The following is an 18701-nucleotide window of genomic DNA, read 5'->3' as shown; positions in this document are numbered from 1 at the left end:
GAATTTTAAGATAGACTGCTATTCGAATACCACATCCTGCATGCCCAAGTCAGAAGAACTATAAGTAAGCCAAAGGTTCACAGAACTGAGGGAAGAGAGATTAAGAGACTTTGACAAGGAACTCCAGAAAATAAGATGCTAGAAGATAAGACAGTCCAGGAGTATAAATGATTCAAGAAATACTCAAGTTAGCCGGGTGTGGTGACACACGCCTTTAATCCCAATACTCGGGAGGCAGGGACAGGTGGATTTCTGAGTTCGAGGCCAGCCTGGTCTATTGAGTGAGTTCCAGGACAGCCAGGGCTATACAGAGAAAAACCCTGTCTCGAAAAACCAAAAAAAAAAAAAAAAAAAAAAAAAAAGAAAGAAAGAAAAGAAAAGAATATAAAAAGGCAACAGAAGGGCTAGAGGAATGGCTCTCAGCAGTCAAGAGCATGACTGTTCTTCCAGGGGTCCTGAGTTCAATTCCCAGCAACCACATGGTATCTCACAACCATCTGTAATGGGATCCGATGCTCTCTCCTGGTGTGTCTGAAGACAGCGATAATATACTCACATACATAAATTTAAAAACTTAAATTAAAAAAAAGAAAGAAAGAAAGAAAAGAAAAGCCAGCAGAGATTGAGAGCGCGGTAAGAGCATTAGAGGAGGAGGATTGGACTAGGGTCAGAGAAGAATAGGGCAGAGTAAGTACAGTTCAGATGGCAGAAGAGTAAAGTCAAAAACAGTGAAAGGTGATAACTGAGAAGGTGACAGTTGAGCCAGGAGAACCTGAGCTGAGTCAGAAAAGATATTGTTAGGAGACAAGAGAAGAACCCACACAAAGAGAGAAAAAAGAAAATGGCTATATTTGAGGACAGCCAGGGCTACACAGAGAAGCCCTGCCTCAAAAAAAGCAAAACAAACAAACAAAAAAAAACAAAAAGGAAAGGGTTAAGAAGCCGAGTGGCAGCTGTGTTGTGAAGCCAGGAGAAAGCTTCAGGCCAAGCAGACTGAGCACAGGCTCAACACAGTCAGACTCTTGCCAACATCACCCTCTTGTGGCAAATTTGGCAGACTGCACTATTTCATTAAGGCCAAGTCACATGCAGTCTGTCTACTAGTCTGTCCAGACTGACTGACATCCTCTAACCTATCCTCTGTACTCCGCACATGACCTGAAAACGCTGGGACCAAGGCTCATCCTTGAGGAGCGCTATCCTAGACTAATTTCCTTATATTTTTTATGTAGACCAGGCTAGGTTGGCCTAGAACTCAGAAATCCACCTGCCTTCCAAATGCTGGGATAAAAGGCATGTACCACCACCTAACTTTTTATTCTACATACATGCTAGCCTCAAAGAACTTAGTCTTAATTTCTATCTTACAAATGGGGCACAGAAAAAAGTCTTAAGGGAACTGCCCACAAACTTGCTAACTGCTTTGTGGAAGCCAACAATGAGTAAGATACTCACTAGCATAAGACAGTCACAGAATCTGTTACTACTATTTGAAAGGCATGCAAGGGCGAGGCACAGGGTACTGATAATAAACTCCTAGGTATTGGGCAGTTTATGAGTAATCAGGGAAGAGCAATACATCTGGAAACAATTTCAAATGCAGTAGACAACAAGCAAGCCACTGCACCCACTCATGAAATGCATTCCTCAGGCCAGGCATGGTGGCGCACGCCTTTAATCCCAGCACTCTTTAGAGCTCTTCTTCCTTCCTTTAATGCCTTAACTATTCCAAATAACTTACTTGTGGTTAGAGATGACCCACTGTCTAAATTCACTTATTGCTATAGCACAGAATCCAAATTCAGTTCTCTGAACCCATGTAGGGCAGCTTACAACTGCTTCTAATAACTCCAGGCACCTCATGGTCTCCGTGGACATCTGCACACACATAGCATAACTCATACAAATACATAAACATAAATGAAAATAAAATAAAATAAATGCTTTTCATTTCTCTTCTTCTTTGTTTTGTTGTTGTTATTTAATATAGGGTTTCTGGGTAGTCCTGGAACTAGCTCTGTAAATCATGTTGGCCTTGAATGTAGAGATCCACCTGCTTCTGCCTCCTGAGTGCTGGGATTAAATCAATGCACCAACACTGATTGGCTATAAATCTTTTTCTTAAAACATACTGGTTCTTGGGACTGAGTGATAACTAAGAGTTTAAGAACATCTGGTCCTTTTGCAAAAGATCTAGGTCCGGTTCAAAGTTCCCACATAGGAGCTTAGAACGATCCTTAACTATACAGCAGTTCAGGGGATCTGGCACCCTCTTCGGGCCTCTACAGGCACCAGGCATGCACACAGCACACATATACTGTCAAGCAAAACACTCAATATACATTTAAAAAGAACTGTGTTGGTGGGGCTACAGAAATGGCTCAGAGGTTAAGAGCACTTGTTGCTCTTGCAGAGAACTCAGTTTCAGTAATCAGCACCTGTATAAAGTGTCCCACAAAAAGTCACAAACCCAGTTCCAGTAGACTCAACAGGTATGCATGTAGCATACCCATACACCCATACAGACAAAATCTTCACACATATAATACAATCTTTTTAAATATTTAGATATATTGATTCTTACTTTTATATTATTATTACTATTATTATTTTGCATGCATGTATGTTTGTGCATCACATGCGGAGGCCATAAAGGGGCACTGGAAATTGTACTGGCTGGCTTTGTGTGTCAACTTGACACAAGCTGGAGTTATCACAGACAAAGGAGCTTCAGTTGAGAAAATGCCTTACAGCTGGATCTCATGGAGGCATTTCCTCAACTGAAGCTCCTTTCTCTGTGATAACTCCAGCCTGTGTCAAGTTGACACACAAGACCAGCAATTTTGTACCAGCGTAGTGGTGTATTCCTGTGACAACCTGATAATGTTTGTGGAAGGACTTTGGGCTAGAAGAGCCATTGAAGCGGATGTTCTGTAGGAGCTTGGAAGATAATGCTGAGAACAGTGCAAATGATGAAGGCCAGGCTTGTAAAATTTCAGAGGAAAGATTAAAGACTCTTATCAGGGTCGTGATGTTTTGATTCTGTGAAGATTCTGTGGTTTTGGTTAGCTGGGGCTGAAGAATCGGCTGTGATTAACAAGATTATCAGAACTACTAAAGCAAATCTTTGTATTACTGGGACTATTGATGCTGGTTAGCTGGAACTAAGAAATTAGTGGTAATTAAGAAGAGACCAGCATCACAGAGGTGACATCTTCTGGGAAGTGCTTTTTGAGAGCTGTGTTCCAGAGATAGGCAAGGATGTACCTCATGCTGCACTGGACTTGGTAATGTGTAAGAGTCACCCAGGTGGTACTGGTTATGAGACATGAAGGGGTCATGAAGAGCAGCTGAGGCTCGGCACTGTGAGAAGCCATCAAAGGCTATTGGTGTAGGTGCAGCTTCAGTTGCAATTGATGGCCCAAAACCATCATGGGGTCACGCAAAAGAGTTGAAGAGAGCCTATGAGTGGATCCTATTACATCGGATCCTATTACAGATGGTTGAGAGCCACCATGTGGTTTGCTGAGAATTGAACTCAGGACATCTGGAAGAGCAAACAGCCAGTGCTCTTAACTACTAAGCCATTTCTCCAGCCTGGCATTGAAATTTTAATATGTAAGAATTTGCAAAGACTGGGGACTTTTAAAGTCATTTAGATACTGGAGATGAATAAGAAAGTAAGGGTTGAGGTTTAATAGTGATGATGTGTTTGTGTGTTAAGCTGACAAGGGGTCATTTGTACTGGCTGATTTTGTGTGTCAACTTGATGTTTTGTGCAGGAATGGAAACCCTAAGACAGATATCCTGGAACTGGAGTTACATATAGTTGTGAAACATCATGTTGAATGTTGGGAATTGAACCCAGGTTCTCTAGAAGAGCAGCTCTTAACCATCTCTCCATCTAAGTCATCTCTCCAGTCTCCATTAAAAAGTGAAAGAAAAAGGAAAACAAAAACAAAACAACAACAACAAAAAAAAACTAGCTAGGCTGTGGTGGTACTCGCCTTTAATCCCAGTACTTGGGATACAGGACCAGCACAGTCTACATAGTGTGTTCTGGGACAGCCAGGGCTACATAGAGAAACCCTATCTCATTTAAAAGTGCTTTCTAGGTATAGGAGGAACAACAATATGAACTAACCAGTACCCCCGGAGCTCGTGTCTCTAGCTGTATATGTAGCAGAAGATGGCCTAGTTGGCCATCATTGAGAAGAGAGGCCCCTTGGTCTTGCAAACTTTATATGCCTCAGTACAGGGGAACGCCAGGGCCAAGAAGTGGGAGTGGGTGGGTAGGGGAGTGGGGAGGGGAGGGTATGGGGGACTTTTGGGATAGCACTTGAAATGTAAATGAAGAAAATACCTAATTTTTTTTTAAAAAAGTGCTTTCTAGGAAAAACACAAATGTAAAAAATCTTATCATTTTGAAAAATATTGATAATCTATAAAAACCAGACAAAAATATAATTATATACAATAATTTATATTTATTTATTTATTGTTTAATTGTTGTATATTTATTGTATAAATTATCGTAATATTTATTGTATAAATATTGTATATTTATTGTATAATTATGGTATAATAATATACCATAATTATACAATACAAAAAAAATATATATACAATAATTATAAAATACGGGCTACCCAAATAGCTCAGTAGGTAAAGATGCTTGTCACTTAGCAAAACAATCTGAGTTCAATAAAAATCTGATTCCCATATGATATCCTCTGATTTCCATACATATGCCATGTTATATGCATGTACACAATAAGCAAACAAATGTAAAGTTCTGAAAAAAAAAATTTCAAGACCTATCAGAAGCCCTAGTTCAATCCTCATTGCTGAAAAAAATGAGGGAATGATTCTAAAAACCTTCCTCTTCTTGAGGCAAATCACTCAAGGTGACATACTGCCAGGTGTTGTAGCATATACTTTTAATTCCAGCATTCAGGAGGAGAAGGCAGGAAGGATCTTTGTGAGATGGAAGCCCACATGGTCTAGAGTTCCAGAACAGCATATAAAAACACCCTGATTCGGGCTGGAGAGATGGCTCAGCGGTTAAGAGCACTGACTGCTCTTCCAGAGGTCCTGAGTCCAATTCCCAGCAACCACATGGTGGCTTGCAATCATCTGTAATGGGATCCAATGCCTCGTCTGGTGCATCTGAAGAACTCATATACATAAAATAAATAAATCTTTAACAAAAATAGTATTAAAAAGAAAAGAAAAACATCAATTTTACATAACTAGTCTAGAAGAGACATTAGGGCACACATGCTCAGCTCTCTCTCCAGCTCATGCTGTTTGCTCATCCATTGTGTGGGGCTTTGTTTTATTTTGCTTCATTTTATTTCAGACACGGATCAAGTTCTCCTCAAACTTTCAATATCTCTACCTCAGTCTTCAATGGCAGCCAACTCATTTTTGAAGTCTGCATGATTTCAATTCTAAATCCAAACAAAAAAGCATGCTAACTCACACTTAAAATGCTGTTCCATGAAAAAGTGAAGCAGGGGGCTGGAGAGATGGCTCAGAGGTTAAGAGCACTGACTGCTCTTTCAGAGGTCCTGAGTTCAAATCCCAGCAACCACATGGTGGCTCACAACCATCTGTAACGAAATCTGATGCCCTCTTCTGGGGTGTCTGAAGACAGCTACAGTGTACTTACTTAAAATAAATAAATTTTTTTAAAAAATGAAAGTAAATAAATAAATAAATAAATAAAAAGAAAAAGTGAAGCAGAAGCCCATGTGTTCTAGACTAATAAAGTAGGGTAGACAATGATTTCCAGGGCTGCTTGAGTTGCAGCATGAGATTCTGTCTCAAAATACTAAACCACCGACCAAATATACATACAAATTACTAGAAAACTAAATCAATATTCCTCTTAAATATAGATAGAAAAATCCAGCCAAAAAATTAAACAAATAAATAACCCACAGCCAAGTTTTGGTTTTTTTTTTTGGTTTTTTTTTTTTTTGGTTTTTTCGAGACAGGGTTTCTCTGTGTAGCCCTAGCTGTCCTGGAACTCACTCTGTAGACCAGGCTGGGCTCGAACTCAGAAATCCGCCTGCCTCTGCCTCCCAAGTCACAGCCAAGTTATTAATAAAGCTGCTCTTTCTTAAAGGCTTTAAGTGTGTTTTACTCCAAACCTGGGATCACCCAACAATCTGATTCCAACATAAGCTGGAATATACGCACAAAGTTAATGCATTTAATTTCACAAAGCTATGTTCCAATAAAAGAATCAGCAGGAATTTTAATAGAGGAAATTATGAAGCAGGATAGATAGTATAAAAACATTACAGAAGATACTAGGATTAAGTTGTCACCAGCTTCATCAACACTGATTAAACTAAAGAGCAATGTGTCATCCTTGATTTCTTTCTTCCTCTTTCTTTTTTGGTTTTTTCAAGTCAGGGTTTCTCTGTGTAACCCTAATTGCCCTAGAACTCATTCAGAAGACCAGGCTAGCTGGCCCTTGGACTCACGGTGATCCACCTGCCTCTGTCTCCTGAGTGCTAAGACTATCCTTGATTTCCAATAGAAACTTCAAGTGACTAGTGTACATCAGAACCTCAGCGGTGACAAGCCATGACCCCACCCTGCATCTGAATGTTCCTTTCAGCTTAAACACCTACCTTCAACCTGGCTGGTGTCTAAGCAGGGTTTCTTTTTGGATTCTGAGTTCCCGGTTTTCTCATCACCATCCAGGAGAGGAATAAACTCAGTTTTCTCCACAGTCTCTCCCACAATGTCATCATAGGGCTCTGCCTCCAGTGCAGCCATGAAGTCTCGCTTTATTTCTCCCTCAATTTCTGGAGGTGGTTCTGTCAATGCATCCACAAGACTGAGGTCGGCCATTCTGTACCACTGCGACTGCCTGTTAGGGGCAAAGAGAAGTCTCACGTGAGCACTGTAAATGAGATCACATTTCTAGAGCCTCTCATCAGTTGTTTTCAAGTAAAATTTACATCCAGCAAACGCTTTTTAGATGGTGAGAAAATTAAAGCCCAGGCCCAATCAATCACCACTGCTGCGGACACAATCCACATTTCTCTCCACAGCAGAAAAGTCAAGGCACTCCCATTTGTAACACTAGGGTACTTTTTACTAATTTGAGACCGGATCTTGCTATATGTAGCCCAAGCTAGCCTAACTCACAATGAATCTTCTGCCTCAGCCCCCACAATACTCAGATTACATGAATGTGTAACCAAACCCAGCTGTTTTTTATTAATACAGAAAATAAAGCACGGGGGCTGGTGAGATGGCTCAGTGGGTAAGAGCACCCGACTGCTCTTCCGAAGGTCCAGAGTTCAAATCCCAGCAACCACATGGTGGCTCACAACCATCCGTAACGAGATCTGGCGCCCTCTTCTGGAGTGTCTGAAGACAGCTACAGTGTACTTACATATAATAAATAAATCTTAAAAAAAAAAAAAAAAAAAAAAAAAAGAAAAGAAAGCACAAGCCACATGCCTTAATCCCAGCATTCAGGAGGCAGAGAGAGGCAGGAGGATTTGAGTTCAAGGCCAGCCTGATCTATATCCTGAGTTCCAGGCCTACACAGAGAAATCCTGCCTCAAAATTAACCACCCCTAACCCCAGCCACTGCCAAAATAATAAATAAATAAAAAATTTCAGTTATAGTCAGTAACATTCACATCAGCTCTTAAAGGAAACCTAATCTAACTCAGGTCCTCTGGAAGAAGTGGCAGTGCTCGTAACTTCAGAGCTATCTCTCCAGCCCGTAAGTTGAATCTTTTGAAACTCTCATAATATCTTTTCTACTACCCATGTTTTCATTTCCAAATCAGGTCACAGAATAGTTTTTAAAAAAATATACAAGAACAGACTATTTCTATAAAAAAGACTAAATCAGCCGGGCGTGGTGGCACACGCCTTTAGTCCCAGCACTCGGGAGGCAGAGGCAAGCGGATTTCTGAGTTCGAGGCCAGCCTGGTCTACAAAGTGAGTGCCAGGACAGCCAGGGCTACACAGAGAAACCCTGTCTCAAAAAACCAAAAAAAAAAAAAAAAAAAAAGACTAAATCAGGCAAGGAAAGCCATCTTATCAAAAGACTATGTACAAAACCTTTTCTTGGGCTGAGGACTGCCTCATCATTCACTTGTAGACAGCTGAGTCAATAATGACCACACTCAGCACTGCTATGCCAGTATGAAAAACTGCTTCAGCCACCAAGATGGCTCACTTGCCACATAGCCTGACAACCTGAGTTTGAGCCCCAGATTTCTATGTGGAGGTGGAGAAAATCAACTTTTCATGAAGATGTTCTTTGGCCTCCACATGTATGCCAAGCACATATATATCATATACATACTAAGTAAAAATTTAAAACAAATGACTTGATAATAAATGTATGTTTTGAGTGGAAATATCCTGTGGGTAGATAAAACCATTCCCAAAATCCATATTTTTATATTATTGAATGAAGATCCTAGTGCCAGGGTGGGCCTTCTCTAGGAGATGGGCTAAGAAGGCCCTGTAGCTCCCAAAACATACAGGCCACTGCTACTATAAGATTTGTGGCCCATTCCACAGAGGAAAACCCATACATGGTACTGGAACCCTGTACCATGTAAAAGGCCTAAGGCAGATAAGCCCATAGGCTCGAGTGGGGAAGCTAAAGCTGTTGTTTTAATAAACAGACATGCCACACCTGTCAAACTGCCTGAATATTTAGTCTGAGAAGCTTCTTCTTTCAATGGGTAGCTATTACTGCAGACTCATACTGGTCAAACTGCTGGGAAGAAGTGAGTGCTGAATGCTCGGCCCTAGAGCACCAATATCAACCCCACAAGGCACAGGAAACATCAAGGAAGAGGGGGTAGAAAGAATGAAAGAGCTGTAGAAGAGGGTAATGTCTTGTGGAAAGGGCCATCTTCGAGGCATGACATGGCTGTTACACTTGGCCCCCCACCCCCATCGGCTGTGATTTCTTGCAGAAGACCTGCACAAGATTAAACCTGTTAACTCTCAGGAGGCCATACTACTTCTTCAAGATTTATACATGGTTAATGGCTTTCAGGGGAGACGCTCCTGAAAATTGCCCATACTCCTGTAAGATCAACCTCTCGAGCAGTCTCCTGTAAGTAATCAAATTCATTGGGTCTTAAAATTTTAAACTAAACAGAAACTACAAAGATCTTCTAACTTATTGCTAATTTTTTTGACAAAAGAAGCAAACATTTTTACCAGCATGCAAAATGCTGGAGGAGGTTTATCTATCTATACAGAGAAAAACATTAATTATATATTTTTATATTTTATAAAGAAAAATAACAAAATTAATTTAGTATTTATTTTTGGGGGGGCAGAGACATTGTATCACACAGCTCAGGCTGGCCTGGTATTCACAGCAATCCTCCTGCCTCAACTTCCCAAAGGCTGGGTGGGATTCCAAGTATAAGCCATTATATCTGACTTAAATAGCTAATTTATATAGACCTGCAAATAAAATCCTTTCCCTTACCCCTACCTACCCACCCCACCCCCCAAAAAAGCTGCTTTAGGGCCTGGAGAGATGATGTAGCTACTAGGAACATAAGCTGTTCTCATAAAGGACTGGATTCTGCAGCACCCATATGATGGTTTACAGTCATCTATATCTCCAGTTCTACACAGACTCTTCTGACCACTACAGGCCAGGCACACACATGGTACACATACATACATACATTTAAGCAAGTAAAAAATATAAAATAAATTTTAAGAGAACTGTTTCTCTTTCTTTTCTTCCTCTCCTCCCCTCTCTTCTTTCCCCTCTCTCTCCCTCTCCCACGTGTGTGTGTGTGTGTGTGTGTGTGTGTGTGTGCGCGCGCGCGAGTGTACACATTCTGTGCAGCCCAGAGGAGGTGTTTTCCTCTACTGTTCTCTGTCTTAAAAACTGTTTGCAGCCGGGTGTGGTGGCGCACGCCTTTAATCCCAGCACTCGGGAGGCAGAGGCAGGTGGATTTCTGAGTTCGAGGCCAGCCTGGTCTACAAAGTGAGTTCCAGGACAGCTGGGGCTACACAGAGAAACCCTGTCTCGAAAAACAAAACAAAACAAAAAAAAAAAAACTGTTTGCTTAAAACAGACTCTAGCTGTCAAATGCTGAGGTTACAGCCATGAGCAACCATGCTTGGCTTTTTATATAGTTGCTAGGATCTGAACTAAGGTCACCGCGAACCATTCTGAACCATTCCCCACTGAACCATTCTCGCAGCCCTTAGCTTTGTTCTTTTGTTTTGTTTTGAGACAGGGTCTCAAAGTAGACCAGACTGGCCTCAAACCTGCTGTCTTCTCTCCTGCCTCTGCCTCTCAACTGTTTCGATAAGAGGTATGTGCCACCATGTGGCACATCTTTCTCCCATCTATATATTCCTTTTTGTTTTGTTTTGTTTTTCAATACAGGGTTTCTCTGTGTGGCCCTGGCTGTCCTGGAACTCACTCTGTAGACCATGCTGGCCTCGAACTCAGAAATCTGCCTGCCTCTGCCTCCCAAGTGCTGGGATTAAAGGCATGCGCCACTACTGCTCAGCTCCATCTACAGTTAGCCTTTTAGAGGTATTATGGACAGAGCATGATGGCACATCCATAATCCCAGTAAATGACAGCTAAAGCACAAAGGCCCAAATTTCTGGGATTACAGGATTCCAGTACCACATCTGTGTGCACGTTCCATGTCATACTTCTATTTATGTGGTGACATCAATATCCTCATGCAGATGTTAGGCCAGAGGGGCTCCCAGCCAAACTTCAGAAAGGTAAAACAGGAACACTAAATTCTAGACCAGCCTAGGCTACATACAGAAGTTATATTTCAACACATACATACACACACACACACACACACACACACACACACACAATCACTTCTTGTAGAAAATTATTCCTTTAGGGAAATTATAGTATTATGTTAGAAGTGAAATTAACGACTATTGAAAGCACACTTTATCTTATAAATGAAAGAAATTGATTTTCTAGTTCTTTATTCTAAAATATGTGCACATAACAAATTAAATGCTCAACAGATCTGTCAAACTGTTCTTCAAATAACAGTACATAATAATAATAACATCTATAACAATAACATGTACATTTTACCTCACACATACAGAGTGAAGTTATTTAACAATAAATTATGTCTCAATGTTATTTTATGTTTTATGAACTAAAAGGTACTACACTGGACCAAACGTGTCTTTAATCCCAGCACTTGGGAGGCAAAGGTGGGTGGAGCTCTATGAGTTCAAGGTCAGCATGGTCAGCTCAGCATAGGAGCTCCAGAACACCTAAGGCTACACAGTGAGACCCTGTGGGGTAAATAGATTCAACACAACACAGTCTTGTTTTCATATCAAGGCCTCAAGATAAAAGCCTTATTAAAAGGCTTGTTCACTGGCCATTTACTCATCGATCTATATAGACAATAAGGTTAATTTTAAGTGGATTTATGGGGGCTGGTGAGATGGCTCAGCGGTTAAGAGCACCAACTGCTCTTCCAAAGGTCCTGAGTTCAAATCCTGGCAATCACATGGTGGCTCACAATCCTCCATGATGAGATCTGATGTCGTCTTCTGGGGTATTTGAAGACAACTATAGTGTACTTACATATAATAAGTATTTTAAAAATAAGTAAATAAATAAAATAGATTTATGAGAAAGAAAATCTAAAAATGAGTCTGGTAAATATAGTGGTTTAATTTGATGCTGGAGCCTTGAGCAAATCACCTATGAAGTTTTTCTTAGTTTTATGGCCCATGTAATCCCAGGTCATCTTTGTGAGTTCCAGGGTAGCCTAATCTACAGAGGAGTTCCAGGACTCTGTCTCAAAAAAACCAAATAAATAAAAATAGTATGCCTATCAGAAATAACAGGGAAGGTATTACGTTAGTAATATGGCTTCCTAAATGAGACCTAAACAAAAACAATACCGACAGACATGCTAACATGGAAGGTTGAAATCTCACAGAGGTTCCACCCAGTACAAAGTACTACTGGCAACTAATGACTGTTAAAAGAGAAAGAATCCATGCTTGAGTCCCCTTAATAGTTATCCAATACAAAGTGAGTAGCCCTGAAATCACTAACACACAAGCATCACGAAACAGACTCAGCAGGGTAAACTTACATATTTATGTGTATATGTATTATAAACAATAATAAGACAAAAGAGAATATCAATTTGAAAGGAAGTATTGGAGAAGCATGAGAGGGGCGGCTGGAGAGGGGTACACAGGAGGGGTTAAAGGAAAGAAAGACAAGGAGGAAATAAATGTTAATTTTTGTGGTTATTTTTGGTTTGGGTTTTTTTGGCTTTTGATTTTTGTTTTCCTTTCCTTGAGATGGATGGATGAGTTGGTTGGCAGGTTATTTCCTTCCCGAGACAGGGTCTCTCTCTGTATAGCCCTGGCTATCATAGTACTCACTATGTAGCCCTCAAACTCAAAGAGTGCTTCTTGCCTTTGCCTCCCAAGTCCAGAGATTAAAGGCATGTATCACCATACTTGGCAAAATAAAATTTAAAAATTGGGGCTGGAGAGATGACTCAGTGGTTAAGAGCACTGACTGCTCTTCCGAAGGTCCTGAGTTCAAATCCCAGCAACCACATGGTGGCTCACAACCATCTGTAATGGGATCTGATGCCCTCTTCTGGTGCGTCTTAAGACAGCTACAGTGTATTTAATAATAAAAATAATAATTTTTTTTTTTGTTTTGGTTTTTTTTGTTTTTTTGTTTTTTTTCAAGACAGGGTTTCTCTATGTAGCCCTGGCTGTCCTGGCACTCACTTTGTAGACCAGGGTGGCCTCGAAGTCAGAAATCCGCCTGCCCCTGCCTCCCGAGTGCTGGGATTAAAGGCATGCGCCACCACGCCCGGCTATAATAATATTTTTATTTAAAAAATTAAAATTACTCCAAATCCAAAACTTTATAAAAAGTATTCTCAGTTGTATGGCTTACTATAAGACAAAAGCTTTGATGGGGAAGGAAGGAATTAAAAAATGAACTCAGTGCACTCCTGAACCAACTTTACTGGACAAGTCACTCCACTGTGCTCTAGCTAACAACATCAACAGAGACTTGATACCTCGCTGTCAGAAAACAAGCCCCAAATGGTCTAAGTAGTCAGGAAGAACACATGTTCTCTAGTACAGCAATTTGGACATCTGATCTTTTCTTTTGACCATATGTCTGGTGTGAAATTACCTGGCTACCAAGGTCTTCATAAAAACAGGCAAAGTAAGGCAACAGAAAACTCTGTGACATGATGACAAAGCATTCAAGAGAATCTTGGTCCTTTTACTCTTCTTACTGTTTACTATTAATAGCTGTGTGCTCATAAATAATAAATAACACAGGATGAGATCATAAATACCTTCTGTGGTGGTTTACTTTAGATAACCCACAAAGTCTGAGATTACTGACTTAAAAGTATTTTTTTGGGCAAGGTCTATATAGATTAAAAATATTTATAGCTAATTACAAAAAACAGTAGTCTGGGTAACTAGTCTGTTTTGTTTTGTTTTTTGTTTTGTTTTGAGACAAAGTCTCAGTGCATAGCTTTACTGGCCTGTAGATCCGGCTGGTCTTGAACTAACAAGAGATCTACCTGCCTCTGTTTTCTTTTTTTTTTTTTGGTTTTTACGAGACAGGGTTTCTCTGTATAGCCCTGGCTGTCCTGGAGCTCACTTTGTAGACCAGGCTGGCCTCGAACTCAGAAATCCGCCTGCCTCTGCCTCCCGAGTGCTGGGACTAAAGGCGTGTGCCACCAAACCCGGCTTTCTTTTTCTTTTTAAATATTTGTTTGTTTGTTTATATGTGAGTATACTGTAGCTGTCTTCAGACACTCTAGAAGATGGCATCAGATTTCATTACAGATGGTTTTGAGCCACCATGTGGTTGCTGGGGTTTGAACTCAGGACTTTGGAAGAGCAGTCGGCGCTCTTAACCGCTGAGCAATCTTACCAGCCCCTGCCTCTGTTTTCTAAAGTGTGGAGATTACAAATATTTCACTTTTCTTGGTTTGAGTCAATTTTTTGTCTTGTTTTTTTTTTTGTTTGTTTTTGTTTGTTTGTTTTTGGGGGGATTGTTTTTTTCGAGACAGGGTTTCTCTGTGTAGCCTTGGCTGTCTTGGAACTCACTTTGTAGACCAGGCTGGCCTTGAACTCAGAGATCCACCTGCCTCTGCCGCCCAAGTGCTGGGATTAAAGGCGTGCACCACCACGCCCGGCGAGTCAATTTTTCAAACATTGAAAGTCCTCTAAAAACTGTCCTCATTTGTCTGATGTGAAACTGCCACTCTAGCTTACAAATGACCAAGTTGGTTACTGTGTTTGCTTGTGAAAGAAAAGAAGAACCTAAACAGCGCCACCATCAATCAATCAAAAATATTATTCCTTAACAACTACAGTGGCTTCATTTCACACTAGACCCTAGACACTAGCCTATGACACTATGCCCCACTCTAGACTCCTATTTTAAGAGGGTACAAAACATACATTAGCCAGGCAGTTGTGGCACATGCCTTTAATCCCAGCATTTGGGAGGCAGAGGCAGGCAGATTTCTGAGTTTGAGGCCAGTCTGGTCTACAGAGACAAGGACAGTTCCAGGACAGCCAGGGACACAGAGAAACTCTGGGGGGAGGGGGGGGGCGGGGCGGCACACATTCCTGGAAGGACCACTGTTCACATGCAGTGTAAATTAAGATCTTATCAAATCACTTTCTTCCTCATCCCCAAAAGAGGTTTCATTCAAAGTGTTTCAGGCTTTAATGTAAAAGGGAAGAAAAATTAGCAGCCAGCACACAGCAGATACTGTTTCAACATGCTGGCAAGTCTGATAGCTTTCAAAATTTTGTCTATTAAAGACACTTTAAAAGAAAAGTATCTTTTTTACTGCCTTGTACTACTTTTTAAAATTACCACTTGCATTACTGTTTCCCAAAGAAAATACATTTCAAATAGCAAATGTAATTAAAACTTTTTTGACAGAGTTTCACCATGGTACCTAAGATTGGTCTAGAACTCTAGAACTCCAGGACTATATGCACACAGTACTCTGTGTGTGCTATTACGGTTAGTAATTATACTGAAAACCATCTGCTCTTGATACTCAGTTAAACTGTTTTAATAACACCACGCCTGATTTTAGGAGACTGCAGTGCTATCACAGGAATGTAGATAACTGGTGGTTAATGTTTTCTTCTCTCCACCCCTCCCTTCGACCCCACTCCAGCTTGGTTTAAATGGCAGGGGATTCTGAAGCTGATACTGAGCTGCTAGTGTCATTATAGAGAATGCTGTTACCAAAATGGATTCTTGCTCCTCAGGCTTGGAAAGAACCCAGCATCCCAGACAGTCCCAGAGATCACTTGTAATCTGACAGACTGAATATAGCCAGAATTCCCATGCATTCATATTCAAAAATCAAAAATTTTTTTCAGTTTGCCTGGCAAGCTTTTGGCTATTAAACTATATAACTTTATTTCCCAGATGTGTTTTCAACTTATTTATTTCAGAGACTTATTACATATTAAACTGAATCTTATTTCCATTTTGACTGTGTGGTTTTTAATTTATTTAACCAAAAAAAAAATTGACTTCCATAAATATGGTATTTCATTCTAAGTCAAATCAATCATTAAGCAAGGAAAGCTCTCTAGAGAGATCAGCTACCATGCTTTACTGGCTTTAAGATTCCTTAGGATATTTGAATTTCTCCTGCTTTGTGGAAGAGATTTACAAATGACAACTTAGTGGGATCCTATCTTAAGCAATATTGCTTTGAAGAATATTAACATTCCATCTCCAAAACCCTTCCCCTATACAACGCAGGGACAACAGCTGTACTATTATGAATTGATGAAATTTCCAGGGTTGGCAGAGTTTTACTCACAGCCATTTGTTCTATTCATCACTGAATTATCAACAAAGAGAACCCACAATTACTGGGATAGCTGAGGCTGCCTGTCACCCAGCTACCCTCCTACGTGAAACAACTTACTGATGATAGAGGGTAAAAGACATTCCATTTTACTCCTAGCTAGTTTCCAAAACAACTAGCTCCTTTCCCCACTATTTTAGACAGCCTTCCCCGTAAATATAAAAACATCGCAAATATATGTACACACCACATTGGACCCATTAAATACCCTTGCAACACCAAGTTCAAAACCAAACTTGCTTACTCACAAGAACTATGCAGGCAACTTGGGTTCAGTTATGACAGAATTTAACTTGGATCTGCCGACAAGCACCAGGCCGCCACATTTCTGACACAAGGAAATTTAAAATCTTTTTCTCCAGCAAGAATAATCTACACTAGATACCTCCCACTGTTAATCATGTGATCCACTGATCGAGTCTGCTGAAGACTGGCTGTGTGGGCCGAAACCAGAGATGAGAATGACACAGCAGTTACATTTCCGTTGTGATCATTCTTTGCAGGCAATATTTAATTTTATCTCAGTCATAATAAAATCAGTCTTAAAATTCTGGACAATTATCACTCAAGGTTTTGAAAAGAAAGCATATTGCTAAAACAACGTTTTATTTATTATGCTTTATCTTTCCTTCCTCTAACTAAAAAAGTTAATAAATAACATTCAGTTACCTATATTTATCCTAGCCAAAAGTTCTTTCTAACTAAAAATACCTACAGATGAGAAGTGAAGAGACAGTAAGAACACGTGTTCTTGCCGAGAATCTGGGTTCAATTCCCAGCTCCCATGTGGCAGCAGCTCACAAGCATCTTTAGTTCCAGTTCCATAGGATCCAACACTCTCTTTTCAGACCTCTGAGAGCATGGCAAGCAACTGGCACACATATATACTCATAAATCTTCTAAAAATGAGCTTTTGAAAATAAATAAGGACTGGGAGATTGCTCAGTGGTTAAAAGCACTGGCTCTTCTTACTAAGGTCCTGAATTCAATTCCCACCATCCACACAGTGGCTCACAACTGTCTATAATGGTACTTGATTCCTTCCTCTGGTATATGGAGCACCCATATACATACACATACATACATACATCTTAAATAATAAAATCTTAAATGAATAAAAATGAATAAATAAAACATCTAAAACCCCTTTTTAAGAACACTTAAGTTTAGTTGGTGGCACATGTCTTTTTTTTTTTTTTTCCTCTTATAAACCATTTATTTCTCCCGGCCGGAAGGTGGGCATCGCTACCGGTGGATAAACACAGAACACTGCGTGGAGCGAGGCTCGAAGAACGGCGGTGCAGGTAAGTGGGGCCAGGACTCAAGCAAAGGTGGAACCGTTCCAGCCCACGTTGGCAGCGTTCATGTCGTAATAGTTGATGAAGACCCGGTCCGGGCTGATGTGCAGGCGATCGGACAGCAGGCCGCACGGATCGTTCGTGCTGCTAAAAGTCATGAGCTGGTCCGGGACCACGTGCACTGCGGTGTACTATGAGGGCTTGCCCGTGGCCTGCGCCAGCTGCTGGGTGAGCTCCGACAGAAACCCCTCTGGCACAGAGGCGCGGGGAACATTGGTGTTCACGATGAACATAGGCATGGTGGCGGAGAGACTGCGAGCGTGGACCGGAGGACCGTACAAAGCGCGGTGTGCCAGCACATGTCTTTTATTACAGCAGTCATAGCCAGAGACTGGTGCATCTCTGAGTTCAAGGCCAGCCTGGTCTACAAAGCGAGTTTTCTACACAGAGAAACCCTGTCTCCAAAAAACAAAAACAACAATAACAAAAACAAAACAAAAAAAACCAAACTAGTGTAAATGACCTATAATCTAATTTCCTCACTTTTAAAAGGTAATAAAAATGAGAACCAGGGAAAACAACTCACTTATAAAAGAGGCTAGTGCTAAGGAAGCTAAGAGAAGCAAGAATACCAGAAACACAAGCAGAAAGACAAACAAAATCTTGTGGCCTAACAGTGTCTACACACCAGCATCACTTCTGAAGCATGTCAACTTACACCTTCTTTCCTTCACTATCACTGTAGGTGATACTTTCTATTTTTATCTTACTAATTACATTTATGTGTGAGGATGAATGAGTACCAAGGCACATAAGGAGGTCAAGAAGACAATTTGCCTTTGCTCCCAAAACCCACACCTTTAATCCCAGCTCTGGGGAGGCAGAGCCAACAGAATCTCTGACTTGGAAACTAGAGTAATCTATACAGTGAGACTTTGTCTACAAGTGGAGATGGATATGAAAGAACTCCTGATGTTCTCTAACCTCCACATACACAAGTACCTATACCCCCACACATGTGCACACACGAACAATATAAACACAATAATAAGAATTTTCTGACACAGGGTCACATATAGCAGGCTAGCCATGAATTTTATGTAGCTGAGGTAGGACAGGACTATAGCTGTGTGACACCACATCCAGGCTGCTGCTAGGAATCTAACCCAGTACTTCATTCATGAAGTCTTCCCATGGAGGACATCCCCAGCCCTGAGCTGGGTACTTCTATAAAGTTCAGCTAATAGTCTTAGAAACAACTATAGCACGGGTGGTGCCAGCCCCTGGTAAAGGCACCTTTGACTGTGGAACTTCAAAGATGATATTTATTATAGGGGAAACAAAAAAGATCACATTGAGATAGGAAGAGTCAGACTGAGACCAGTAACAAGCACACAGGCTGTCCCTCCCTCTTAGAGGTCTCACTGTCTTCCACTGAAGGCCAAGC

General features: G+C 40.8%; 1 protein-coding gene and 1 pseudogene across 20 annotated transcripts in view; both read right to left on the bottom strand.

Annotated features, from left to right (window-relative positions):
• The window catches only part of Map4 (microtubule associated protein 4), a 153431-nt gene that overhangs the window by 101156 nt on the left and 33574 nt on the right, over positions 1 to 18701 (bottom strand). For 4 of the 20 annotated variants that reach the window (XM_029481529.2, XM_085828050.1, XM_085828051.1 and 1 more), the window contains exons 1-2: positions 16205 to 16358; positions 6648 to 6889 (exon numbers count right to left, since the gene is read on the bottom strand). In XM_029481529.2, the coding sequence (XP_029337389.1) occupies positions 6648 to 6870 (223 nt within the window). In that variant the 5' untranslated portion in view covers positions 6871 to 6889; positions 16205 to 16358. Of the gene's footprint in view, positions 1 to 6647; positions 6890 to 16204; positions 16365 to 18701 lie in introns of those variants that run through there. The other 16 variants (XM_029481527.2, XM_029481530.2, XM_029481531.2 and 13 more) reach the window with 11 other exon arrangements.
• LOC110302230 (macrophage migration inhibitory factor pseudogene) lies at positions 17142 to 17625 on the bottom strand (annotated as a pseudogene).

The sequence above is a fragment of the Mus caroli genome, unplaced genomic scaffold (assembly GCF_978045245.1).
Source record: "Mus caroli unplaced genomic scaffold, Mus_caroli_1 scaffold_11, whole genome shotgun sequence".
In the NCBI taxonomy this organism is placed as follows: domain Eukaryota; kingdom Metazoa; phylum Chordata; class Mammalia; order Rodentia; family Muridae; genus Mus; species Mus caroli.
The sequence above is the reverse complement of the archived record's forward strand: the minus strand, read 5'-3'. Positions and strand labels throughout refer to the sequence as shown.